Raw genomic sequence first — 21,057 nt, 5'->3', positions numbered from 1 at the left:
ACTGTGATCACACTGACCCCTCTATACAGACTGTGATCACACTGACCCCTCTATACAGACTGTGATCACACTGACCCCTCTATACAGACTGTGATCACACTGACCCCTCTATACAGACTGTGATCGCACTGACCCCTCTATACAGACTGTGATCGCACTGACCCCTCTATACAGACTGTGATCGCACTGACCCCTCTATACAGACTGTGATCGCACTGACCCCTCTATACAGACTGTGATCACACTGACCCCTCTATACAGACTGTGATCACACTGACCCCTCTATACAGACTGTGATCACACTGACCCCTCTATACAGACTGTGATCACACTGACCCCTCTATACAGACTGTGATCGCACTGACCCCTCTATACAGACTGTGATCACACTGACCCCTCTATACAGACTGTGATCACACTGACCCCTCTATACAGACTGTGATCACACTGACCCCTCTATACAGACTGTGATCACACTGACCCCTCTATACAGACTGTGATCGCACTGACCCCTCTATACAGACTGTGATCGCACTGACCCCTCTATACAGACTGTGATCACACTGACCCCTCTATACAGACTGTGATCACACTGACCCCTCTATACAGACTGTGATCACACTGACCCCTCTATACAGACTGTGATCACACTGACCCCTCTATACAGACTGTGATCACACTGACCCCTCTATACAGACTGTGATCACACTGACCCGTCTATACAGACTGTGATCACACTGACCCCTCTATACAGACTGTGATCACACTGACCCCTCTATACAGACTGTGATCACACTGACCCCTCTATACAGACTGTGATCACACTGACCCCTCTATACAGACTGTGATCACACTGACCCCTCTATACAGACTGTGATCACACTGACCCCTCTATACAGACTGTGATCACACTGACCCCTCTATACAGACTGTGATCACACTGACCCCTCTATACAGACTGTGATCACACTGACCCCTCTATACAGACTGTGATCACACTGACCCCTCTATACAGACTGTGATCACACTGACCCGTCTATACAGACTGTGATCACACTGACCCCTCTATACAGACTGTGATCACACTGACCCCTCTATACAGACTGTGATCACACTGACCCCTCTATACAGACTGTGATCACACTGACCCCTCTATACAGACTGTGATCACACTGACCCCTCTATACAGACTGTGATCACACTGACCCCTCTATACAGACTGTGATCACACTGACCCCTCTATACAGACTGTGATCACACTGACCCCTCTATACAGACTGTGATCACACTGACCCCTCTATACAGACTGTGATCACACTGACCCCTCTATACAGACTGTGATCACACTGACCCCTCTATACAGACTGTGATCACACTGACCCCTCTATACAGACTGTGATCACACTGACCCCTCTATACAGACTGTGATCACACTGACCCCTCTATACAGACTGTGATCACACTGACCCCTCTATACAGTACTGTGATCACACTGACCCCTCTATACAGACTGTGATCACACTGACCCCTCTATACAGACTGTGATCACACTGACCCCTCTATACAGACTGTGATCACACTGACCCCTCTATACAGACTGTGATCACACTGACCCCTCTATACAGTCTGTGATCACACTGACCCCTCTGACCCCTCTATACAGACTGTGATCACCCTGACCCCTCTATACAGTCTGTGATCACACTGACCCCTCTATACAGACTGTGATCACACTGACCCCTCTATACAGACTGTGATCACACTGACCCCTCTATACAGACTGTGATCACACTGACCCCTCTATACAGACTGTGATCACACTGACCCCTCTATACAGACTGTGATCACACTGACCCCTCTATACAGACTGTGATCACACTGACCCCACTATACAGACTGTGATCACACTGACCCCTCTATACAGACTGTGATCACACTGACCCCTCTATACAGACTGTGATCACACTGACCCCTCTATACAGACTGTGATCACACTGACCCCTCTATACAGACTGTGATCACACTGACCCCTCTATACAGACTGTGATCACACTGACCCCTCTATACAGACTGTGATCACACTGACCCCTCTATACAGACTGTGATCACACTGACCCCTCTATACAGTCTGTGATCACACTGACCCCTCTATACAGACTGTGATCACACTGACCCCTCTATACAGTCTGTGATCACACTGACCCCTCTATACAGACTGTGATCACACTGACCCCTCTATACAGACTGTGATCACACTGACCCCTCTATACAGACTGATCACACTGACCCCTCTATACAGTCTGTGATCACACTGACCCCTCTGACCCCTCTATACAGACTGTGATCACACTGACCCCTCTATACAGTCTGTGATCACACTGACCCCTCTGTACAGACTGTGATCACACTGACCCCTCTATACAGACTGTGATCACACTGACCCCTCTATACAGACTGTGATCACACTGACCCCTCTATACAGACTGTGATCACACTGACCCCTCTATACAGACTGTGATCACACTGACCCCTCTATACAGACTGTGATCACACTGACCCCTCTCTACAGACTGTGATCACACTGACCCCTCTATACAGACTGTGATCGCACTGACCCCTCTATACAGACTGTGATCGCACTGACCCCTCTATACAGACTGTGATCACACTGACCCCTCTATACAGACTGTGATCACACTGACCCCTCTATACAGACTGTGATCACACTGACCCCTCTATACAGACTGTGATCACACTGACCCCTCTATACAGACTGTGATCACACTGACCCCTCTATACAGACTGTGATCGCACTGACCCCTCTATACAGACTGTGATCGCACTGACCCCTCTATACAGACTGTGATCACACTGACCCCTCTATACAGACTGTGATCACACTGACCCCTCTATACAGACTGTGATCACACTGACCCCTCTATACAGACTGTGATCTCACTGACCCCTCTATACAGACTGTGATCACACTGACCCCTCTATACAGACTGTGATCACACTGACCCCTCTATACTGATCGCTAACAACTGCCTCTGTTACTTCCTCAAGTACAGTCCCTCCCTCTTCATTCTCCCACTCTCTTCTTCTCTGCATTCACTGCCCCTCTTCATTCTCACACTCTCACCCTCCATTGTCTCCAGCAGCCTGTCAGACACTTTCTTCACAACTGCGCTCATTGTCATCTTGCCATTCTGCAGGAGCTCCTCGATGATCAGCTCCCCCGTGTCTCCGTATAGCGTCTTGGCCGAGTAGATGTAGCGGGCGTAGCGCAGAATGCGAATGATGTGGGTGTGGTGCACCTCGTACTCCACAAACCCCCGCTTGTGCACGTGATAGGAGGCAAAGTTGTGATGGATGAGGACGCAGAGAGCTTTCTTGACCTGCAACGGAGCAAACGGTGAGTCAAGACCCTCACACACCCGTCCTCCCCAACGCAACGTAACTCCCCCCCCCCCCCCCCCCCCCCCCTTCCTCCTCTCCCCTGGGCACAGTCTCCCGGAGAGCTTTGCGCTTAGCGGGGCCCACGTAACCATTCAGTCCAAGTATAAACAGACTCACTGCTTCCAGTCCCTCGGTACCCTCAACACAAACTATTCAAATAAATCTCTGCAGAGAGAGAGAGAGAGAGCTGGAGCCACAATCACGCCGGATTTTCCCACAAATACTAGGGAATCAGGTCAGCTATCTGAGCACGGCCGGTCTCACAGGGCGTGGCATTTGAACAGAGCCCCCCCACCGTGCCGTGACCTTGACTCTGCCTGCACTCCCCCGAGGAACCAAGATTCCCACCGTTTTCTGACGCAGAGTAACAGTTCTTGAGCGAGATGCACTCTGGGTCTTCTCTATCTCCCTTCCCGCCTCCCTCCTTGTGGTCACCCATTCCCTCGCTGGCTGCAACCCCCTCAAGCTGTGGGGTGGCCACGTCTAGAAACGGACCCTCCACGTATCTGTCAGCCTTCCGGATGCGCCTCCGTGCTGGTGCAGGGGGGGGAGCTTTAGATTCCTGGATCTGTTTCTGGGGAAGGTGGAACCTGATCAAGTTGGACAGGTTGCATCTGAACCGAAACAAAAGGAAAGTCCAGCACAGGAACAGGCCCTTCGGCCTGCTTCTGTCCCTGCTTCCACCACCTCCTCCGGCAGCGAGTTCCAGGCACCCACTACCCTCTGTGTAAAAAACTTGCCTCGTACATCTCCTCTAAACCTTGCCCCTCGCACCTTAAACCTATGTCCCCTAGCAATTGACCCCTCTACCCTGGGGAAAAGCCTCTGACTATCCACTCTGTCTATGCCCCTCATAATTTTGTAGCCCTCTATCAGGTCGCCCCTCAACCTCCGCCGTTCCAGTGAGAACAAACCGAGTTTATTCAACCTCCCCTCATAGCTAATGCCCTCCATACCGGGCAACATCCTGGTAAATCTCTTCTGCACCCTTTCTAAAGCCTCCACATCCTTCTGGTAGTGTGGCGACCAGAATGGAACACGATACTCCAAGTGTGGCCTAACTAAGGTTCTATACAGCTGCAACCTGACTTGCCAATTCTTATACTCAATGCCCCGGCCAATGAAGGCAAGCATGCCGTATGCCTTCTTGACTGCCTTAGAACATAGAACAGTAGAACATAGAACAGTACAGCACAGAACAGGCCCTTCGGCCCTCAATGTTGTGCCGAGCCATGATCACCCTACTCAAACCCACGTATCCACCCTATGCCCGTAACCCAACAACCCCCCCCTTAACCTTACTTTTATTAGGACACTACGGGCAATTTATCATGGCCAATCCACCTAACCCGCACATCTTTGGACTGTGGGAGGAAACCAGAGCACCCGGAGGAAACCCACGCACACGGGGGGAGGACGTGCAGACTCCACACAGACAGTGACCCAGCCGGGAATCGAACCTGGGACCCTGGAGCTGTGAAGCATTTATGCTAACCACCATGCTACCATGCTGCCTTCTCCACCTGTGTTGCCCCTTTCAGTGACCTGTGGACCTGTACACCTAGATCTCTCTGACTGTCAATACTATTGAGGGTTCTACCATTCACTGTATATTCCTGACCTGTAATAGACCTTCCAAAATGGGAGGTCTAAACAGGACTAACATCCTTACGGGGAGTTCTGCTCGTGCTTTTGGGGGAGATTGGGGGGGTGTTTAAACTAATTTGGCTGGGGAACGGGACGTGGCGAGGAGGTGGAGTGGGGCAGTGTTTCTTAAACTTTATTTCCCGGGACCCACTTTTGCCAACAGGTAGATAAGGTGGTTAAGAAGGCATATGGGATAATTGGCTTTATTCCCCGAGGCATAGAATATACGAGCAGGGAGGTTATGCTGCAGCTGTATAAAACGCTGGTTAGGTCCCAGATGTAGTACTGTGTGCAGTTCTGGTCGCCACACTATGGGAAGGAAGTGACTGCACTGGAGAGGGTGCGGAGGAGATACACCTGGATAATAATAATCCTTATTGTTACAAGTCGGCTTACATTAACACTGCAATGAAGTTACTGTGAAAATCCCCTAGTCGAGACACCCCGGCACCTGTTCGGGTACACGGAGGGAGAATTCAGAATGTCCAATTCACCTAACAAGCGCGTCTTTCATGACTTATGGGGCCGGAGCACCCGGAGGAAACCCACGCAGACACGGAGAGACACAGGATGTTGCCTGGGCTCCTGCATTTCAGTTATGCAGCAGGGTAGCATGGTGGTTAGCATAAATGCTTCACAGCTCCAGGGTCCCAGGTTCGATTCCCGGCTGGGTCACTGTCTGTGTGGAGTCTGCACGTCCTCCCACTGTGTGCGTGGGTTTCCTCCGGGTGCTCCGGTTTCCTCCCACAGTCCAAAGATGTGCGGGTTAGGTGGATTGGCCATGATAAATTGCCCGTAGTGTCCTAAAAAGTAAGGTGGGGGGGAGGGGGTTGTTGGGTTACGGGTATAGGGTGGATACGTGGGTTGGAGTAGGGTGATCATTGCTCGGCACAACATCGAGGGCCGAAGGGCCTGTTCTGTGCTGTACTGTTCTATGTTCTATGAAGAGAGACTGGATATGGTGGGGTTGTTTTCCGTGGAGCAGAGAGGGGTGGGGGGAGTGGAGAGAACCTGGTTTAGATGTATAAAATTATGAGGGACATAGATAGAGTGGGCAGGAAGAAACATTTCCCCTTGGTGGAGGGGTCAGTGACCAGGGCAGAGATTTAAGGCGAGTGGCTGGAGGTTTCGAGGGGATTTGAGGAAAACTCTTTTCACCCAGAGGGTGGTGGGAGTCTGGAACTCGCTGTCTGAACGTCTGGAACTCGCTGCCTGAACGTCTGGAACTCGCTGTCTGAACATCTGGAACTCGCTGCCTGAACGTCTGGAACTCGCTGCCTGAACGTCTGGAACTCGCTGCCTGAACGTCTGGAACTCGCTGCCTGTACGTCTGGAACTCGCTGCCTGAACGTCTGGAACTCGCTGCCTGAACGTCTGGAACTCGCTGCCTGAACGTCTGGAACTCGCTGCCTGAACGTCTGGAACTCGCTGCTTGAAAGGGCGGTGGAGGCGGGAACCCTCACAACGGTTAACAAGTATTTAGATGTTCACTTGAGAGGCCGCAGGCCAGGGCTGGAAATGCTGGAAATAGGAAGGTGCTCGATGGCCGGAGGGGACACGATGCGCCTCCTTCGGTGCGGCAGAAACTCAACGACACCCCGCAGCGGGGAGGGGGGGGGGAACGGGACAGAGGCAGGTGGGGGGCACACACTAATCCGTGCATACCCATCGCCAGTACCTGATCGATTGGCGTCTCCGTGTCATTGGCGATCAGCCGCAGGGGTTGGCATCCGGTGCGAATCAGGTGGGTGCCGACTTTGGCCACGATCTGGCCGTAGTGGGCCAGCAGCAGGCGGCAACAGATCTGTGACTCCAGCTGCGTCATCGCCGGTGCGGCTTCGATCACACACACATACACACACACGCGTGTGCGGGGGGGGGGCACAGACCTGCAGGCTAATGGAAACACAGACAGCTTATCAGAGAGACTGAAGCCGGAGGCACCGCCCCTAAGCGGGTGGCACGGTGACGGGGTGGTCAGCACTGAGGGGGGGGGGGGGGGGGTCAGCACTGAGGGGGGGATGAGGGGTCAGCGGGGTGAGGGGTCAGCACTGAGAAAGGGGGCGGGGTGAGGGGTCAGCACTGAGGGGGGGTGAGGGGTTAGCGGGTGAGGGGGCGGGGTGAGGGGTCAGCACTGAGGGGGTGAGGGGTCAGCGGGGTGAGGGGGGGCGGGGTGAGGGGTCAGCACTGAGGGGGGGTGAGGGGTCAGCAGGGTGAGGGGTCAGCACTGAGAAAGGAGGCGGGGTGAGGGGTCAGCACTGAGAAAGGGGGCGGGGTGAGGGGTCAGCACTGAGAAAGGGGGCGGGGTGAGGTGTCAGCACTGAGAAAGGGGCGGGGTGAGGGGTCAGCACTGAGAAAGGGGGCGGGGTGAGGGGTCAGCACTGAGAAAGGGGGCGGGGTGAGGGGTCAGCACTGAGAAAGGGGGCGGGGTGAAGGGTCAGCACTGAGAAAGGGGGCGGGGTGAGGTGTCAGCACTGAGAAAGGGGGCGGGGTGAAGGGTCAGCACTGAGAAAGGGGGCGGGGTGAGGGGTCAGCACTGAGAAAGGGGGCGGGGTGAGGGGTCAGCACTGAGAAAGGGGGCGGGGTGAGGGGTCAGCACTGAGAAAGGGGGCGGGGTGAAGGGTCAGCACTGAGAAAGGGGGCGGGGTGAGGTGTCAGCACTGAGAAAGGGGGCGGGGTGAAGGGTCAGCACTGAGAAAGGGGGCGGGGTGAGGGGTCAGCACTGAGAAAGGGGGCGGGGTGAGGTGTCAGCACTGAGAAAGGGGGCGGGGTGAGGGGTCAGCACTGAGAAAGGGGGCGGGGTGAAGGGTCAGCACTGAGAAAGGGGGCGGGGTGAGGGGTCAGCACTGAGAAAGGGGGCGGGGTGAGGGGTCAGCACTGAGAAAGGGGGCGGGGTGAGGGGTCAGCACTGAGAAAGGGGGCGGGGTGAGGGGTCAGCACTGAGAAAGGGGGCGGGGTGAGGGGTCAGTACTGAGGGGGGGTGGGGTGAGGGGGGGTGGGGTGAGGTGTCAACACTGAGGAGGGGGCGGGGTGAGGGGTCAGCGAGGTGAGGGGTCAGCGCGGTCTCCGTCACTCACCCGGATTCTCTCAGGCGCCTCTCTCTCCTCAGGATTCGGCCCACTTCCTGTAGTAACGGCCTTTGTCTTCCCCCGGTCTACTGGCGGAACGTCCCTTCGCACCCCGAGTTCCGGTGGAACCGCCGCTCCCCGCCAGCACAGGCTGGACACCACCCCGCCCCGCACAGACATGGCCGCCTCCGCCCCGCACAGACATGGCCGCCTCCGCCCCGCACAGACATGGCCGCCGGCCCGCACAGACATGGCCGCCCCCGCCCCGCACAGACATGGCCGCTCTCCCGCCGCACTCCGGGCGGCGCGCGGGCTGCTGGGAGGGCGCTGACGTCAGCGGGTAAGATGGCGGAGGCTGCGGCCGTCTCTCCGCTCCGCTTCTTCTGTCACTGCTGCAAGGGGGAAGTCTGCCCCAAGCTGCCGGTAAGCGGGCCCCATACAGCACCGTCCGCTCTCTGTGTCCGTCCCGGGGCGGATTGGGAGGGGAAACCCGGGTCTGAGGCCCGGGGAAAGGCCGAGGCCTCGGACTCCGGCTGGAGGGGAGCCGGGAACCATCCCATAGCCACCGTCCCCATGGAGACCGACCCCCCCATCCCACAGCCGCCGTCCCCATGGAGACCGACCCCCCCCATCCCATAGCCACCGTCCCCATGGAGACCGACCCCCCCATCCCACAGCCGCCGTCCCCATGGAGACCGACCCCCCCCATCCCATAGCCACCGTCCCCATGGAGACCGACCCCCCCATCCCACAGCCGCCGTCCCCATGGAGACCGACCCCCCCATCCCATAGCCGCCGTCCCCATGGAGACCGACCCCCCATCCCATAGCCACCGTCCCCATGGAGACCGACCCCCCCCATCCCATAGCCGCCGTCCCCATGGAGACCGACCCCCCCATCCCATAGCCACCGTCCCCATGGAGACCGACCCCCCCATCCCATAGCCGCCGTCCCCATGGAGACCGACCCCCCCATCCCATAGCCACCGTCCCCATGGAGACCGACCCCCCCATCCCATAGCCGCCGTCCCCATGGAGACCGACCCCCCCATCCCATAGCCGCCGTCCCCATGGAGACCGACCCCCCCATCCCCATGGAGACCGACCCCCCCATCCCATAGCCACCGTCCCCATGGAGACCGACCCCCCCATCCATAGCCACCGTCCCCATGGAGACCGACCCCCCCCATCCCATAGCCACCGTCCCCATGGAGACCGACCCCCCCATCCCCATGGAGACCGACCCCCCATCCCATAGCCGCCGTCCCCATGGAGACCGACCCCCCCATCCCATAGCCGCCGTCCCCATGGAGACCGACCCCCCATCCCATAGCCGCCGTCCCCATGGAGACCGACCCCCCCATCCCATAGCCGCCGTCCCCATGGAGACCGACCCCCCATCCCATAGCCGCCGTCCCCATGGAGACCGACCCCCCATCCCATAGCCGCCGTCCCCATGGAGACCGACCCCCCCATCCCATAGCCGCCGTCCCCATGGAGACCGACCCCCCCCCATCCCATAGCCGCCGTCCCCATGGAGACCGACCCCCCATCCCATAGCCGCCGTCCCCATGGAGACCGACCCCCCATCCCATAGCCGCCGTCCCCATGGAGACCGACCCCCCATCCCATAGCCGCCGTCCCCATGGACACCGACCCCCCCATCCCATAGCCGCCGTCCCCATGGAGACCGACCCCCCATCCCATAGCCACCGTCCCCATGGAGACCGACCCCACATCCCATAGCCGCCGTCCCCATGGAGACCGACCCCCCCATCCCATAGCCGCCGTCCCCATGGAGACCGACCCCCCCCCATCCCATAGCCGCCGTCCCCATGGAGACCGACCCCCCCATCCCATAGCCGCCGTCCCCATGGAGACCGACCCCCCATCCCATAGCCGCCGTCCCCCCCATCCCATAGCCGCCGTCCCCATGGAGACCGACCCCCCCATCCCATAGCCGCCGTCCCCATGGAGACCGACCCCCCATCCCATAGCCGCCGTCCCCCCCATCCCATAGCCGCCGTCCCCATGGAGACCGACTCCCCATCCCATAGCCGCCGTCCCCATGGAGACCGACCCCCCCATCCCATAGCCGCCGTCCCCATGGAGACCGACCCCCCATCCCATAGCCGCCGTCCCCATGGAGACCGACCCCCCCATCCCATAGCCGCCGTCCCCATGGAGACCGACCCCCCATCCCATAGCCACCGTCCCCATGGAGACCGACCCCCCCATCCCATAGCCGCCGTCCCCATGGAGACCGACCCCCCCATCCCATAGCCGCCGTCCCCATGGAGACCGACCCCCCATCCCATAGCCGCCGTCCCCCCCATCCCATAGCCACCGTCCCCATGGAGACCGACTCCCCATCCCATAGCCGCCGTCCCCATGGAGACCGACCCCCCCATCCCATAGCCGCCGTCCCCATGGAGACCGACCCCCCATCCCATAGCCGCCGTCCCCATGGAGACCGACCCCCCCATCCCATAGCCGCCGTCCCCATGGAGACCGACCCCCCATCCCATAGCCACCGTCCCCATGGAGACCGACCCCCCCATCCCATAGCCGCCGTCCCCATGGAGACCGACCCCCCCATCCCATAGCCGCCGTCCCCATGGAGACCGACCCCCCATCCCATAGCCACCGTCCCCATGGAGACCGACCCCCCATCCCATAGCCACCATCCCCATGGAGACCGACCCCCCCATCCCATAGCCACCGTCCCCATGGAGACCGACCCCCCCATCCCATAGCCACCGTCCCCATGGAGACCGACCCCCCATCCCATAGCCGCCATCCCCATGGAGACCGACCCCCCCCATCCCATAGCCGCCGTCCCCATGGAGACCGACCCCCCCATCCCATAGCCACCGTCCCCATGGTGACCGACCCCCCATCCCACAGCCACCGTCCCCATGGAGACCGACCCCCCCATCCCATAGCCACCGTCCCCATGGAGACCGACCCCACATCCCATAGCCGCCGTCCCCATGGAGACCGAACCCCCCAACCCATAGCCGCCGTCCCCATGGAGACCGACCCCCATCCCATAGCCACCGTCCCCATGGAGACCGACCCCCCCCATCCCATAGCCACCGTCCCCATGGAGACCGACCCCCCCATCCCATAGCCACCGTCCCCATGGAGACCGACCCCCCATCCCATAGCCACCGTCCCCATGGAGACCGACCCCACATCCCATAGCCGCCGTCCCCATGGAGACCGAACCCCCAACCCATAGCCGCCGTCCCCATGGAGCCCGACCCCCCCATCCCATAGCCACCGTCCCCATGGAGACCAACCCCCCATCCCATAGCCACCGTCCCCATGGAGACCAACCCCCCCATCCCATAGCCACCGTCCCCATGGAGACCAACCCCCCCATCCCATAGCCACCGTCCCCATGGAGACCGACCCCCCCATCCCATAGCCACCGTCCCCATGGAGACCAACCCCCCCATCCCATAGCCACCGTCCCCATGGAGACCGACCCCCCCATCCCATAGCCGCCGTCCCCATGGAGACCGACCCCCCCCATCCCATAGCCACCGTCCCCATGGAGACCGACCCCCCCCATCCCATAGCCGCCGTCCCCATGGAGACCGACCCCCCCCATCCCATAGCCACCGTCCCCATGGAGACCGACCCCCCATCCCATAGCCGCCGTCCCCATGGAGACCGACCCCCCATCCCATAGCCGCCGTCCCCATGGAGACCGAACCCCCATCCCATAGCCGCCGTCCCCATGGAGACCGACCCCCCCATCCCATAGCCACCGTCCCCATGGAGACCGACCCCCCCCATCCCATAGCCACCGTCCCCATGGAGACCGACCCCCCCATCCCATAGCCACCGTCCCCATGGAGACCGATCCCCCCCATCCCATAGCCGCCGTCCCCATGGACACCGACCCCCCCCATCCCATAGCCACCGTCCCCATGGAGACCGACCCCCCATCCCATAGCCGCTGTCCCCATGGAGACCGACCCCCCATCCCATAGCCGCCGTCCCCATGGAGACCGACCCCCCATCCCATAGCCGCCGTCCCCATGGAGACCGACCCCCCCATCCCATAGCCGCCGTCCCCATGGAGACCGACCCCCCCATCCCATAGCCGCCATCCCCATGGAGACCGACCCCCCCCATCCCATAGCCACCGTCCCAATGGAGACCGACCCCCCCATCCCATAGCCACCGTCCCCATGGAGACCGACCCCCCCCATCCCCATGGAGACCGACCCCCCATCCCATAGCCGCCGTCCCCATGGAGACCGACCCCCCATCCCATAGCCGCCGTCCCCATGGAGACCGACCCCCCCATCCCATAGCCGCCGTCCCCATGGAGACCGACCCCCCCATCCCATAGCCGCCGTCCCCATGGAGACCGACCCCCCCATCCCATAGCCACCGTCCCCATGGAGACCGACCCCCCATCCCCATGGAGACCGACCCCCCATCCCATAGCCGCTGTCCCCATGGAGACCGACCCCCCATCCCATAGCCGCCGTCCCCATGGAGACCGACCCCCATCCCATAGCCGCCGTCCCCATGGAGACCGACCCCCCCATCCCATAGCCGCCGTCCCCATGGAGACCGACCCCCCCATCCCATAGCCGCCGTCCCCATGGAGACCGACCCCCCCATCCCATAGCCACCGTCCCCATGGAGACCGACCCCCCCATCCCCATGGAGACCGACCCCCCATCCCATAGCCGCTGTCCCCATGGAGACCGACCCCCCATCCCATAGCCGCCGTCCCCATGGAGACCGACCCCCCATCCCATAGCCGCCGTCCCCATGGAGACCGACCCCCCCATCCCATAGCCGCCGTCCCCATGGAGACCGACCCCCCCATCCCATAGCCGCCGTCCCCATGGAGACCGAACCCCCATCCCATAGCCGCCGTCCCCATGGAGACCGAACCCCCATCCCATAGCTGCCGTCCCCATGGAGACCGACCCCCCATCCCATAGCCGCCGTCCCCATGGAGACCGACCCCCCCATCCCATAGCCGCCGTCCCCATGGAGACCGACCCCCCCACATCCCATAGCCGCCGTCCCCATGGAGACCGACCCCCCCCATCCCATAGCCGCCGTCCCCATGGAGACCGACCCCCCCCATCCCATAGCCGCCGTCCCCATGGAGACCGACCCCCCCATCCCATAGCCGCCGTCCCCATGGAGACCGACCCCCCATCCCATAACCGCCGTCCCCATGGAGACCGACCCCCCCATCCCATAGCCACCGTCCCCATGGAGACCGACCCCCACATCCCAGCCCATAGCCACCGTCCCCATGGAGACCGACACCCCCATCCCAGCCCATAGCCACCGTCCCCATGGAGACCGACCCCATCCCATAGCCGCCATCCCCATGGAGACCGACCCCCACATCCCAGCCCATAGCCACCGTCCCCATGGAGACCGACCCCATCCCATAGCCGCCGTCCCCATGGAGACCGATCCCAGCCCATAGCCACCGTCCCCATGGAGACCGACCCCCCCCCATCCCAGCCCATAGCTACCGTCCTCATGGAGACCGACGCCCCCATCCCAGCCCATAGCCACCGTCCCCATGGAGACCGACCCCATCCCATAGCCGCCGTCCCCATGTAGACCGATTCCCCCCCGACCCCCCCCACCCTCATCCCATTGCCGCCGTCCCCGTGGAAACCGACCCCCCCCCCAGCCCATAGCCAATGTCCCCATGGAGACCGACCCCCCATCCCATAGCCACCGTCTCATGAATACCGACCCCCTCCCCATAGCCGCCGTCCCATGGAGACCGTACCCCCCCCCATCCCCCATAGCCACCGTCTCCCATGGCAGACCGACCCCCCCCCATCCCATAAGCACCATCCCCATGGTAGACCACCCCACATATCCATCGTCCGCCCTGTTCCATCCCATCTGCCACCGTCCCCAGGAGAACGAACCCAACCCTCACATAGCACGACTATCCCCAGGAGACCGTACACCCCATCCCATAGCCACCGTCCCCATGGAGACCGAACCCCACATCCCATAGCCACCGTCCCCATGGAGACTGACCCCCCCCATCCCAGCCCATAGCTGCCATCCCCTCCCAGCCCATAGCCACCGTCCCCATGGAGACTGACCCCCCATCCCAGCCCATAGCCACCGTCCCCATGGAGACCGAACCCCCCAAGCCCATAGCCGCCGTCCCCATGGAGACCGACCCCCCCATCCCAGCCCATAGCCACCGTCCCCATGGAGACCGACCCCCACATCCCAGCCCATAGCCGCCGTCCCCATGGAGACCGAACCCCCCCATCCCATAGCCACCGTCCCCATGGAGACCGACCCCCACATCCCAGCCCATAGCCACCGTCCCCATGGAGACCGACACCCCCATCCCAGCCCATAGCCACCGTCCCCATGGAGACCGACCCCATCCCATAGCCGCCATCCCCATGGAGACCGACCCCCACATCCCAGCCCATAGCCACCGTCCCCATGGAGACCGACCCCATCCCATAGCCGCCGTCCCCATGGAGACCGATCCCAGCCCATAGCCACCGTCCCCATGGAGACCGACCCCCCCCCCATCCCAGCCCATAGCTACCGTCCTCATGGAGACCGACGCCCCCATCCCAGCCCATAGCCACCGTCCCCATGGAGACCGACCCCATCCCATAGCCGCCGTCCCCATGTAGACCGATTCCCCCCCGACCCCCCCACCCTCATCCCATTGCCGCCGTCCCCGTGGAAACCGACCCCCCCCCCAGCCCATAGCCAATGTCCCCATGGAGACCGACCCCCCATCCCATAGCCACCGTCTCCATGAAGACCGACCCCCCCCAGCCCATAGCCACCGTCCCCATGGAGACCGTCCCCCCCATCCCAGCCCATAGCCACCGTCTCCATGAAGACCGACCCCCCCCCCCAGCCCATAGCCACCGTCCCCATGGAGACCGTCCCCCCCCCCATCCCAGCCCATAGCCACCGTCTCCATGAAGACCGACCCCCCCAGCCCATAGCCACCGTCCCCATGGAGACCAGCCCATAGCCACCGTCCCCCCTGTTCCAGCCCATAGCTGCCATCCCCATGGAGACCGTCCGGCCCCCCAGTACTTAGGCACCGTCCCCATGGAGACCGACCCCACCATCCCAGCCCATAGCTGCCATCCCCATGGAGACCATTCCCCCCTCCTCCAGCCCATAGCCACCGTCCCCATGGAAACCGACCACCCCAGCCCATAGCCGTCGTCCCCATGGAGACCGACCCCCCCACCCCAGCCCATAGCCACCGTCTCCATGGAGACCGAACCCCCCCCCATCCCAGCCCATAGCCACAGTCGCCATGGAGACCGACCCCACCCCCCCATCCCAGAGCCACCGTTCCCATGGAGACCAACGTCCCTCCATCCCGATGGTCCCCATGGAAACTGACCACCATCCCCATCCCGATGGTCCCCATGGAAACTGACCACCATCCCCATGGCGATAGTCCCCATGGAAACTGACCACCATCCCCATGGCGCTGGTCCCCATGGAGCCCAACCTCCTCTCTAGCCCATGGCGATGGTCCATCTGGGGACCAAACGCTCCACATCCCGTCCGATGGTTCCTCTGGTTCAAGTCAGTTGAAAAGCTGCCTTCAGTGTTTTGTGAATCTACATTGAGCCGAGCACGGCCATTACTTTTCAACTGGGTGATTGGATTGGTGACACTGAGTAGGGCTGATGTGATAGTAACTCACTAGTACTCTGAATAACTGTGAGAGGGTCTGATGGTGATTGTGCAGACTGTTTTAAATGAAAATTTCTGAGTGTTAGCAATATTGATGAGATAAGTAAGACCATAAGACATAGGAGCAGAATTAGGCCATTCAGCCCATCGAATCTGCTCCGCCATTCGATCGTGGCTGATATTTTCTCATACCCATAACCCCTGATTAATGAAGCAATCCCCTTATTAATCAAGAACACCAGATGCGTGCTTGAGATGCTGGTACGCACAGGGACAAGAGCTGGATGGTGGAATGAGACAGAATAGTTCTTTCTTAGAACATCAGAACTAGGAGTAGGTGTGGGAAATTAACCCTCTCGAGTCTGCTCCACCGGTCGACACAATCATGGCGTCACCGTCCTGCCCGTTCTCCATAACCCTTCAACCCATTGCCAATTACAAATCTGTCTAACTCCCCCTTAAATTTACTCACTGTCCCAGCCTGCACCGCACTCTGGGGTAATGAATTCACAGCCCTGTGAGAAGTAATTTCACTTCACCTCTGTTTTAAATCTGCTATAAACTATGACCCCTCGATCGCAATTGCCCCATAAGAGGAAGCATCCGCTTCACGTCTACTTTATCCATACCGTTTATCATCTTGGGTACCTCAATTTGATTTCCCCCAATCTTCTAAACTCTAGAAAGTATCGGCCCAAACTGCTCAATCTCTCCTCATAAAGCAAACCCCTCATCTCTGCAATCAATCTAGTGAACCTCCTCTGAACTGTCTCCAATCCCACTACATCTTTCCTCAAATAACAGGACCAAAACTGTGCACAGTACTCCAAGTGGGGTCTCACCAATGTTTTGGACAGTTGCAACACTTCCTTACTTTTATATTCTATTCCTTTAGATGTAAATATCCACATTCCATTCGCTTTATTACCTGCTGAATCTGCAGACTAGTTAATATCAATGCAGCCTGGCTTCAAACTGCTTCTCTAATGATAATCTAACTCCCTCACTCTGTCACTCAATAACTCCACTCTCCCAGCGATGGTCATCATGGAGACTGATCTCATTGTGTCTCTACTGATGTTAATCCAGCTCCCTCACACTGTCACTCAGTAACCTCTCTCCCCCAGCACCCTGTGTTACTGACTGTATCCCTACTGATGTTAATCCAGCTCCCTCACACTGTCACTCAGTAACCCCTCTCCCCCAGCACCCTGTGTTACTGACTGTATCTCTACTGATGTTAATCCAGCTCCCTCACACTGTCACTCAGTAACCCCTCTCCCCCAGCACCCTGTGTTACTGACTGTATCTCTACTGATGTTAATCCAGCTGCCTCACACTGTCACTCAGTAACCCCTCTCCCCCAGCTCCCTCACACTGTCACTCAGTAACCCCTCTCCCCCAGCACCCTGTGTTACTGGCTGTATCCCTACTGATGTTAATCCAGCTCCCTCACACTGCCACTCAGTAACCCCTCTCCCCCAGCACCCTGTGTTACTGACTGTATCTCTACTGATGTTAATCCAGCTCCCTCACACTGTCACTCAGTAACCCCTCTCCCCCAGCTCCCTCACACTGTCACTCAGTAACCCCTCTCCCCCAGCACTCTGTGTTACTGACTGTATCCCTACTGATGTTAATCCAGCTCCTTCACACTGTCACTCAGTAACCCCTCTCCCCCAGCACCCTGTGTTACTGACTGTATCTCTACTGATGTTAATCCAGCTGCCTCACACTGTCACTCAGTAACCCCTCTCCCCCAGCTCCCTCACACTGTCACTCAGTAACCCCTCTCCCCCAGCACCCTGTGTTACTGGCTGTATCCCTACTGATGTTAATCCAGCTCCCTCACACTGCCACTCAGTAACCCCTCTCCCCCAGCACCCTGTGTTACTGACTGTATCTCTACTGATGTTAATCCAGCTCCCTCACACTGTCACTCAGTAACCCCTCTCCCCCAGCTCCCTCACACTGTCACTCAGTAACCCCTCTCCCCCAGCACCCTGTGTTACTGACTGTATCTCTACTGATGTTAATCCAGCTCCCTGACACTGTCACTCAGTAACCCCTCTCCCCCAGCTCCCTCACACTGTCACTCAGTAACCCCTCTCCCCCAGCACTCTGTGTTACTGACTGTATCCCTACTGATGTTAATCCAGCTCCTTCACACTGTCACTCAGTAACCCCTCTCCCCCAGCACCCTGTGTTACTGACTGTATCTCTACTGATGTTAATCCAGCTCCCGCACACTGTCACTCAGTAACCCCTCTCCCCCAGCACCCTGTGTTACTGACTGTATCCCTACTGATGTCCCCCTCACTCGCTCAGGAACTCTTCCCTCTGCCTTTAAATGCCGTGTTGCTATCTCTACATTGTTAATTGGTCTTGCTTACACAGAATAACTCCAGGGTAACTTTCCAGATGGGTGTGTCGCTTAATATATATTTCTGACTGGTGTGGTTTGTATCGGTATGTGAGATTGGAGCTGAACCCAAGATTGGTCAGTCCAATGGGTAACCGTACAATTTGAATTTTACCTCTGCACTCCTGATTGATTTGAGCCCAAACTGACGATATTAACGGTGCCAGGGACTGTCCACAAAATGTGTATGGAGCCCATCCCAGTGCCAGACTCCCAGTGATACCCGATGGAGATTGTTCCTCCTGCAGCTCACACATATTTGGTCAGTTTGATGTTTTTGGCACGAGGCCAGGGAGAGTTGAGGCGGATCACACAGCACACTGATCTCTGCAACATTAGAAATGCCAGACGGGCAGCACGGTGGCGCAGTGGTTAGCACTGCTGCCTCACCGAGCTGAGGATCCGGGTTCGATCCCGGCCCCGGGTCACTGTCCGTGTGGCGTTTGCACATTCTCCCCTAATTGAAGGAAAAAGCATACAGAGTGGGAAAGATTGGTGGGAGACTAGAGGACTGGGTGATCTTTAGGGGGCAACAGAAAGCTACTAAAAAAGCTATAAAGAAGAGTAAGATAGAGTATGAGTATAAAAACACAGAATATAATGCTCAGAATATAAAAACAGACTGTAAAAGTTTTTACAAATATATAAAACTGGGCAGCATGGTGGTTAGCATAAATGCTTCACAGCTCCAGGGTCCCAGGTTCTATTCCCGGCTGGGTCACTGTCTGTGTGGAGTCTGCACGTCCTCCCCGTGTCTGCGTGGGTTTCCTCCGGGTGCTCCGGTTTCCTCCCACAGTCCAAAGATGTGCGGGTTAGGTGGATTGGCCATGCTAAATTGCCCGTAGTGTCCTAATAGTAAGGTTAAGGGGGGGGAGTTGTTGGGTTACGGGTATAGGGTGGATACGTGGATTTGAGCAGGGTGATTATTGCTCGGCACAACATCGAGGGCCGAAGGGCCTGTTCTGTGCTGTACTGTTCTATGTTCTATGTTCTAAAACAAAAAAGAGTGGCTAAGGTAAATATTGGTCCTTTAGAGGATGAGAAGGGAGATTTAATAATGGGAGATGAGGAAATGGCTGAGGAACTGAACAGGTTTTTTGGGTCGGTCTTCACAGTGGAAGACACAAATAACATGCCAGTGACTGATAGAAATGAGGCTACGACAGGTGAGGACCTTGAGAGGATTGTTATCACTAAGGTGGTAGTGATGGGCAAGCTAATGGGGCTAAAGGTAGACAAGTCTCTTGGCCCTGATGGAATGCATCCCAGAGTGCTAAAAGAAATGTCTAGGGAAATTGCAAATGCACTAGTGACGATTTACCAAAATTCACTAGACTCTGGGGTGGTCCCGGTGGATTGGAAATGAGCAAACGTGACACCACTGTTTAAAAAAGCAGGTAGGCAGAGAGCGGGAAATTATAGGCCAGTGAGCTTAACTTTGGTAGTAGGGAAGATGCTGGAATCTATCATCAAGGAAGAAATAGCGAGACATCTGGATAGAAATTGTCCCATTGGGCAGGTACAGCATGGGTTCATAAAGGGTAGGTCGTGCCTAACTAATTTAGTGGAATTGTTTGAGGACATTACCAGTGCAGTAGATAACGGGGAGCCAATGGATGTGGTATATCTGGATTTCCAGAAAGCCTTTAACAAGGTGCCACACAAAAGGTTGCTGCATAAGATAAAGATGCATGGCATTAAGGGTAAAGTAGGAGCATGGATAGAGGATTGGTTAATTAATAGAAAGCAAAGAGTGGGGATTAATGGGTGTTTCTCTGGTTGGCAATCAGTAGCAAGTGGTGTCCCTCAGGGATCAGTGTAGGGCCCACAATTGTTCACAATTTACATGGTTGATTTGGAGTTGGGGACCAAGGGCAATGTGTCCAAGTTTGCAGACGACACTAAGATGAGTGGTAAAGCAAAAAGTGCAGAGGAAACGGGAAGTCTGCAGATGGATTTGGATAGGTTAAGTGAATGGGCTAGGGTCTGGCAGATGGAATACAATATTGACAAATGTGAGGTTATCCATTTTGGTAGGAATAACAGCAAACGGGATTATTATTTAAATGATAAAATATTAAAGCATGCTGCTGTGCAGAGAGACCTGGGTGTGCTAGTGCATGAGTCACAGAAAGTTGGTTTACAGGTGCAACAGGTGATTAAGAAGGCAAAAATGGAGTTTTGTCCTTCATTGCTAGAGGGATGGAGTTTAAGACTAGGGAGGTTATGCTGCAATTGTATAGGTGTTAGTGAGGCCACACCTGGAGTATTGTGTTCAGTTTTGGTCGTCTTACTTGAGAAAGGACGTACTGGCACTGGAGGACGTGCAGAGGAGATTCACTAGTTTAATCCCAGAGCTGAAGGGGTTGGATTACGAGGAGAGGTTGAGTAGACTGGGACTGTACTCGTTGGAATTTAGAAGGATGGGGGGGATCTTATAGAAACATATAAAATTATGAAGGGAATAGATAGGATAGATGCGGGCAGGTTGTTTCCACTGGCGGGTGAAAGCAGAACTAGGGGGCATAGCCTCAAAATAAGGGGAAGTAGATTTAGGACTGAGTTTAGGAGGAACTTCTTCACCCAAAGGGTTGTGAATCTATGGAATTCCTTGCCCAGTGAAGCAGTTGAGGCTCCTTCATTACATGTTTTTAAGGTAAAGATAGATAGTTTTTTGAAGAATAAAGGGATTAAGGGTTATGGTGTTCGGGCCGGAAAGTGGAGCTGAGTCCACAAAAGATCAGCC

At 57.6% G+C, this 21,057-nt stretch overlaps 2 protein-coding genes across 3 annotated transcripts in view; one reads left to right on the top strand and one right to left on the bottom strand.

Annotated features, from left to right (window-relative positions):
• Window positions 1-8,328, bottom strand: part of polr3c (polymerase (RNA) III (DNA directed) polypeptide C) — a 29,013-nt gene extending 20,685 nt beyond the window's left edge. Inside the window, exons 1-3 of one of the 2 annotated variants that reach the window (XM_038787261.1) lie at window positions 8,184-8,328; window positions 6,785-6,995; window positions 3,143-3,398 (exon numbers count right to left, since the gene is read on the bottom strand). In XM_038787261.1, the coding sequence (XP_038643189.1) occupies window positions 3,143-3,398; window positions 6,785-6,931 (403 nt within the window). In that variant the 5' untranslated portion in view covers window positions 6,932-6,995; window positions 8,184-8,328. Of the gene's footprint in view, window positions 1-3,142; window positions 3,399-6,784; window positions 7,003-8,183 lie in introns of both variants that reach the window. The other variant, XM_038787262.1, reaches the window with a different exon arrangement.
• Window positions 8,329-8,487: 159 nt separating this feature from the next.
• rnf115 (ring finger protein 115) overlaps window positions 8,488-21,057 on the top strand; it is a 35,794-nt gene continuing 23,224 nt past the window's right edge. The window contains exon 1 of the mRNA XM_038787249.1: window positions 8,488-8,597. Within this exon, the coding sequence (XP_038643177.1) occupies window positions 8,520-8,597 (78 nt within the window). The 5' untranslated portion in view covers window positions 8,488-8,519. The remainder of the gene's footprint in view (window positions 8,598-21,057) is intronic.

Source organism: Scyliorhinus canicula, chromosome 30 (genome assembly GCF_902713615.1).
Source record: "Scyliorhinus canicula chromosome 30, sScyCan1.1, whole genome shotgun sequence".
NCBI classification, from domain to species: domain Eukaryota; kingdom Metazoa; phylum Chordata; class Chondrichthyes; order Carcharhiniformes; family Scyliorhinidae; genus Scyliorhinus; species Scyliorhinus canicula.
Note: the sequence above shows the minus strand (reverse complement) of the source record. Positions and strands in the feature narration are given on the sequence as shown.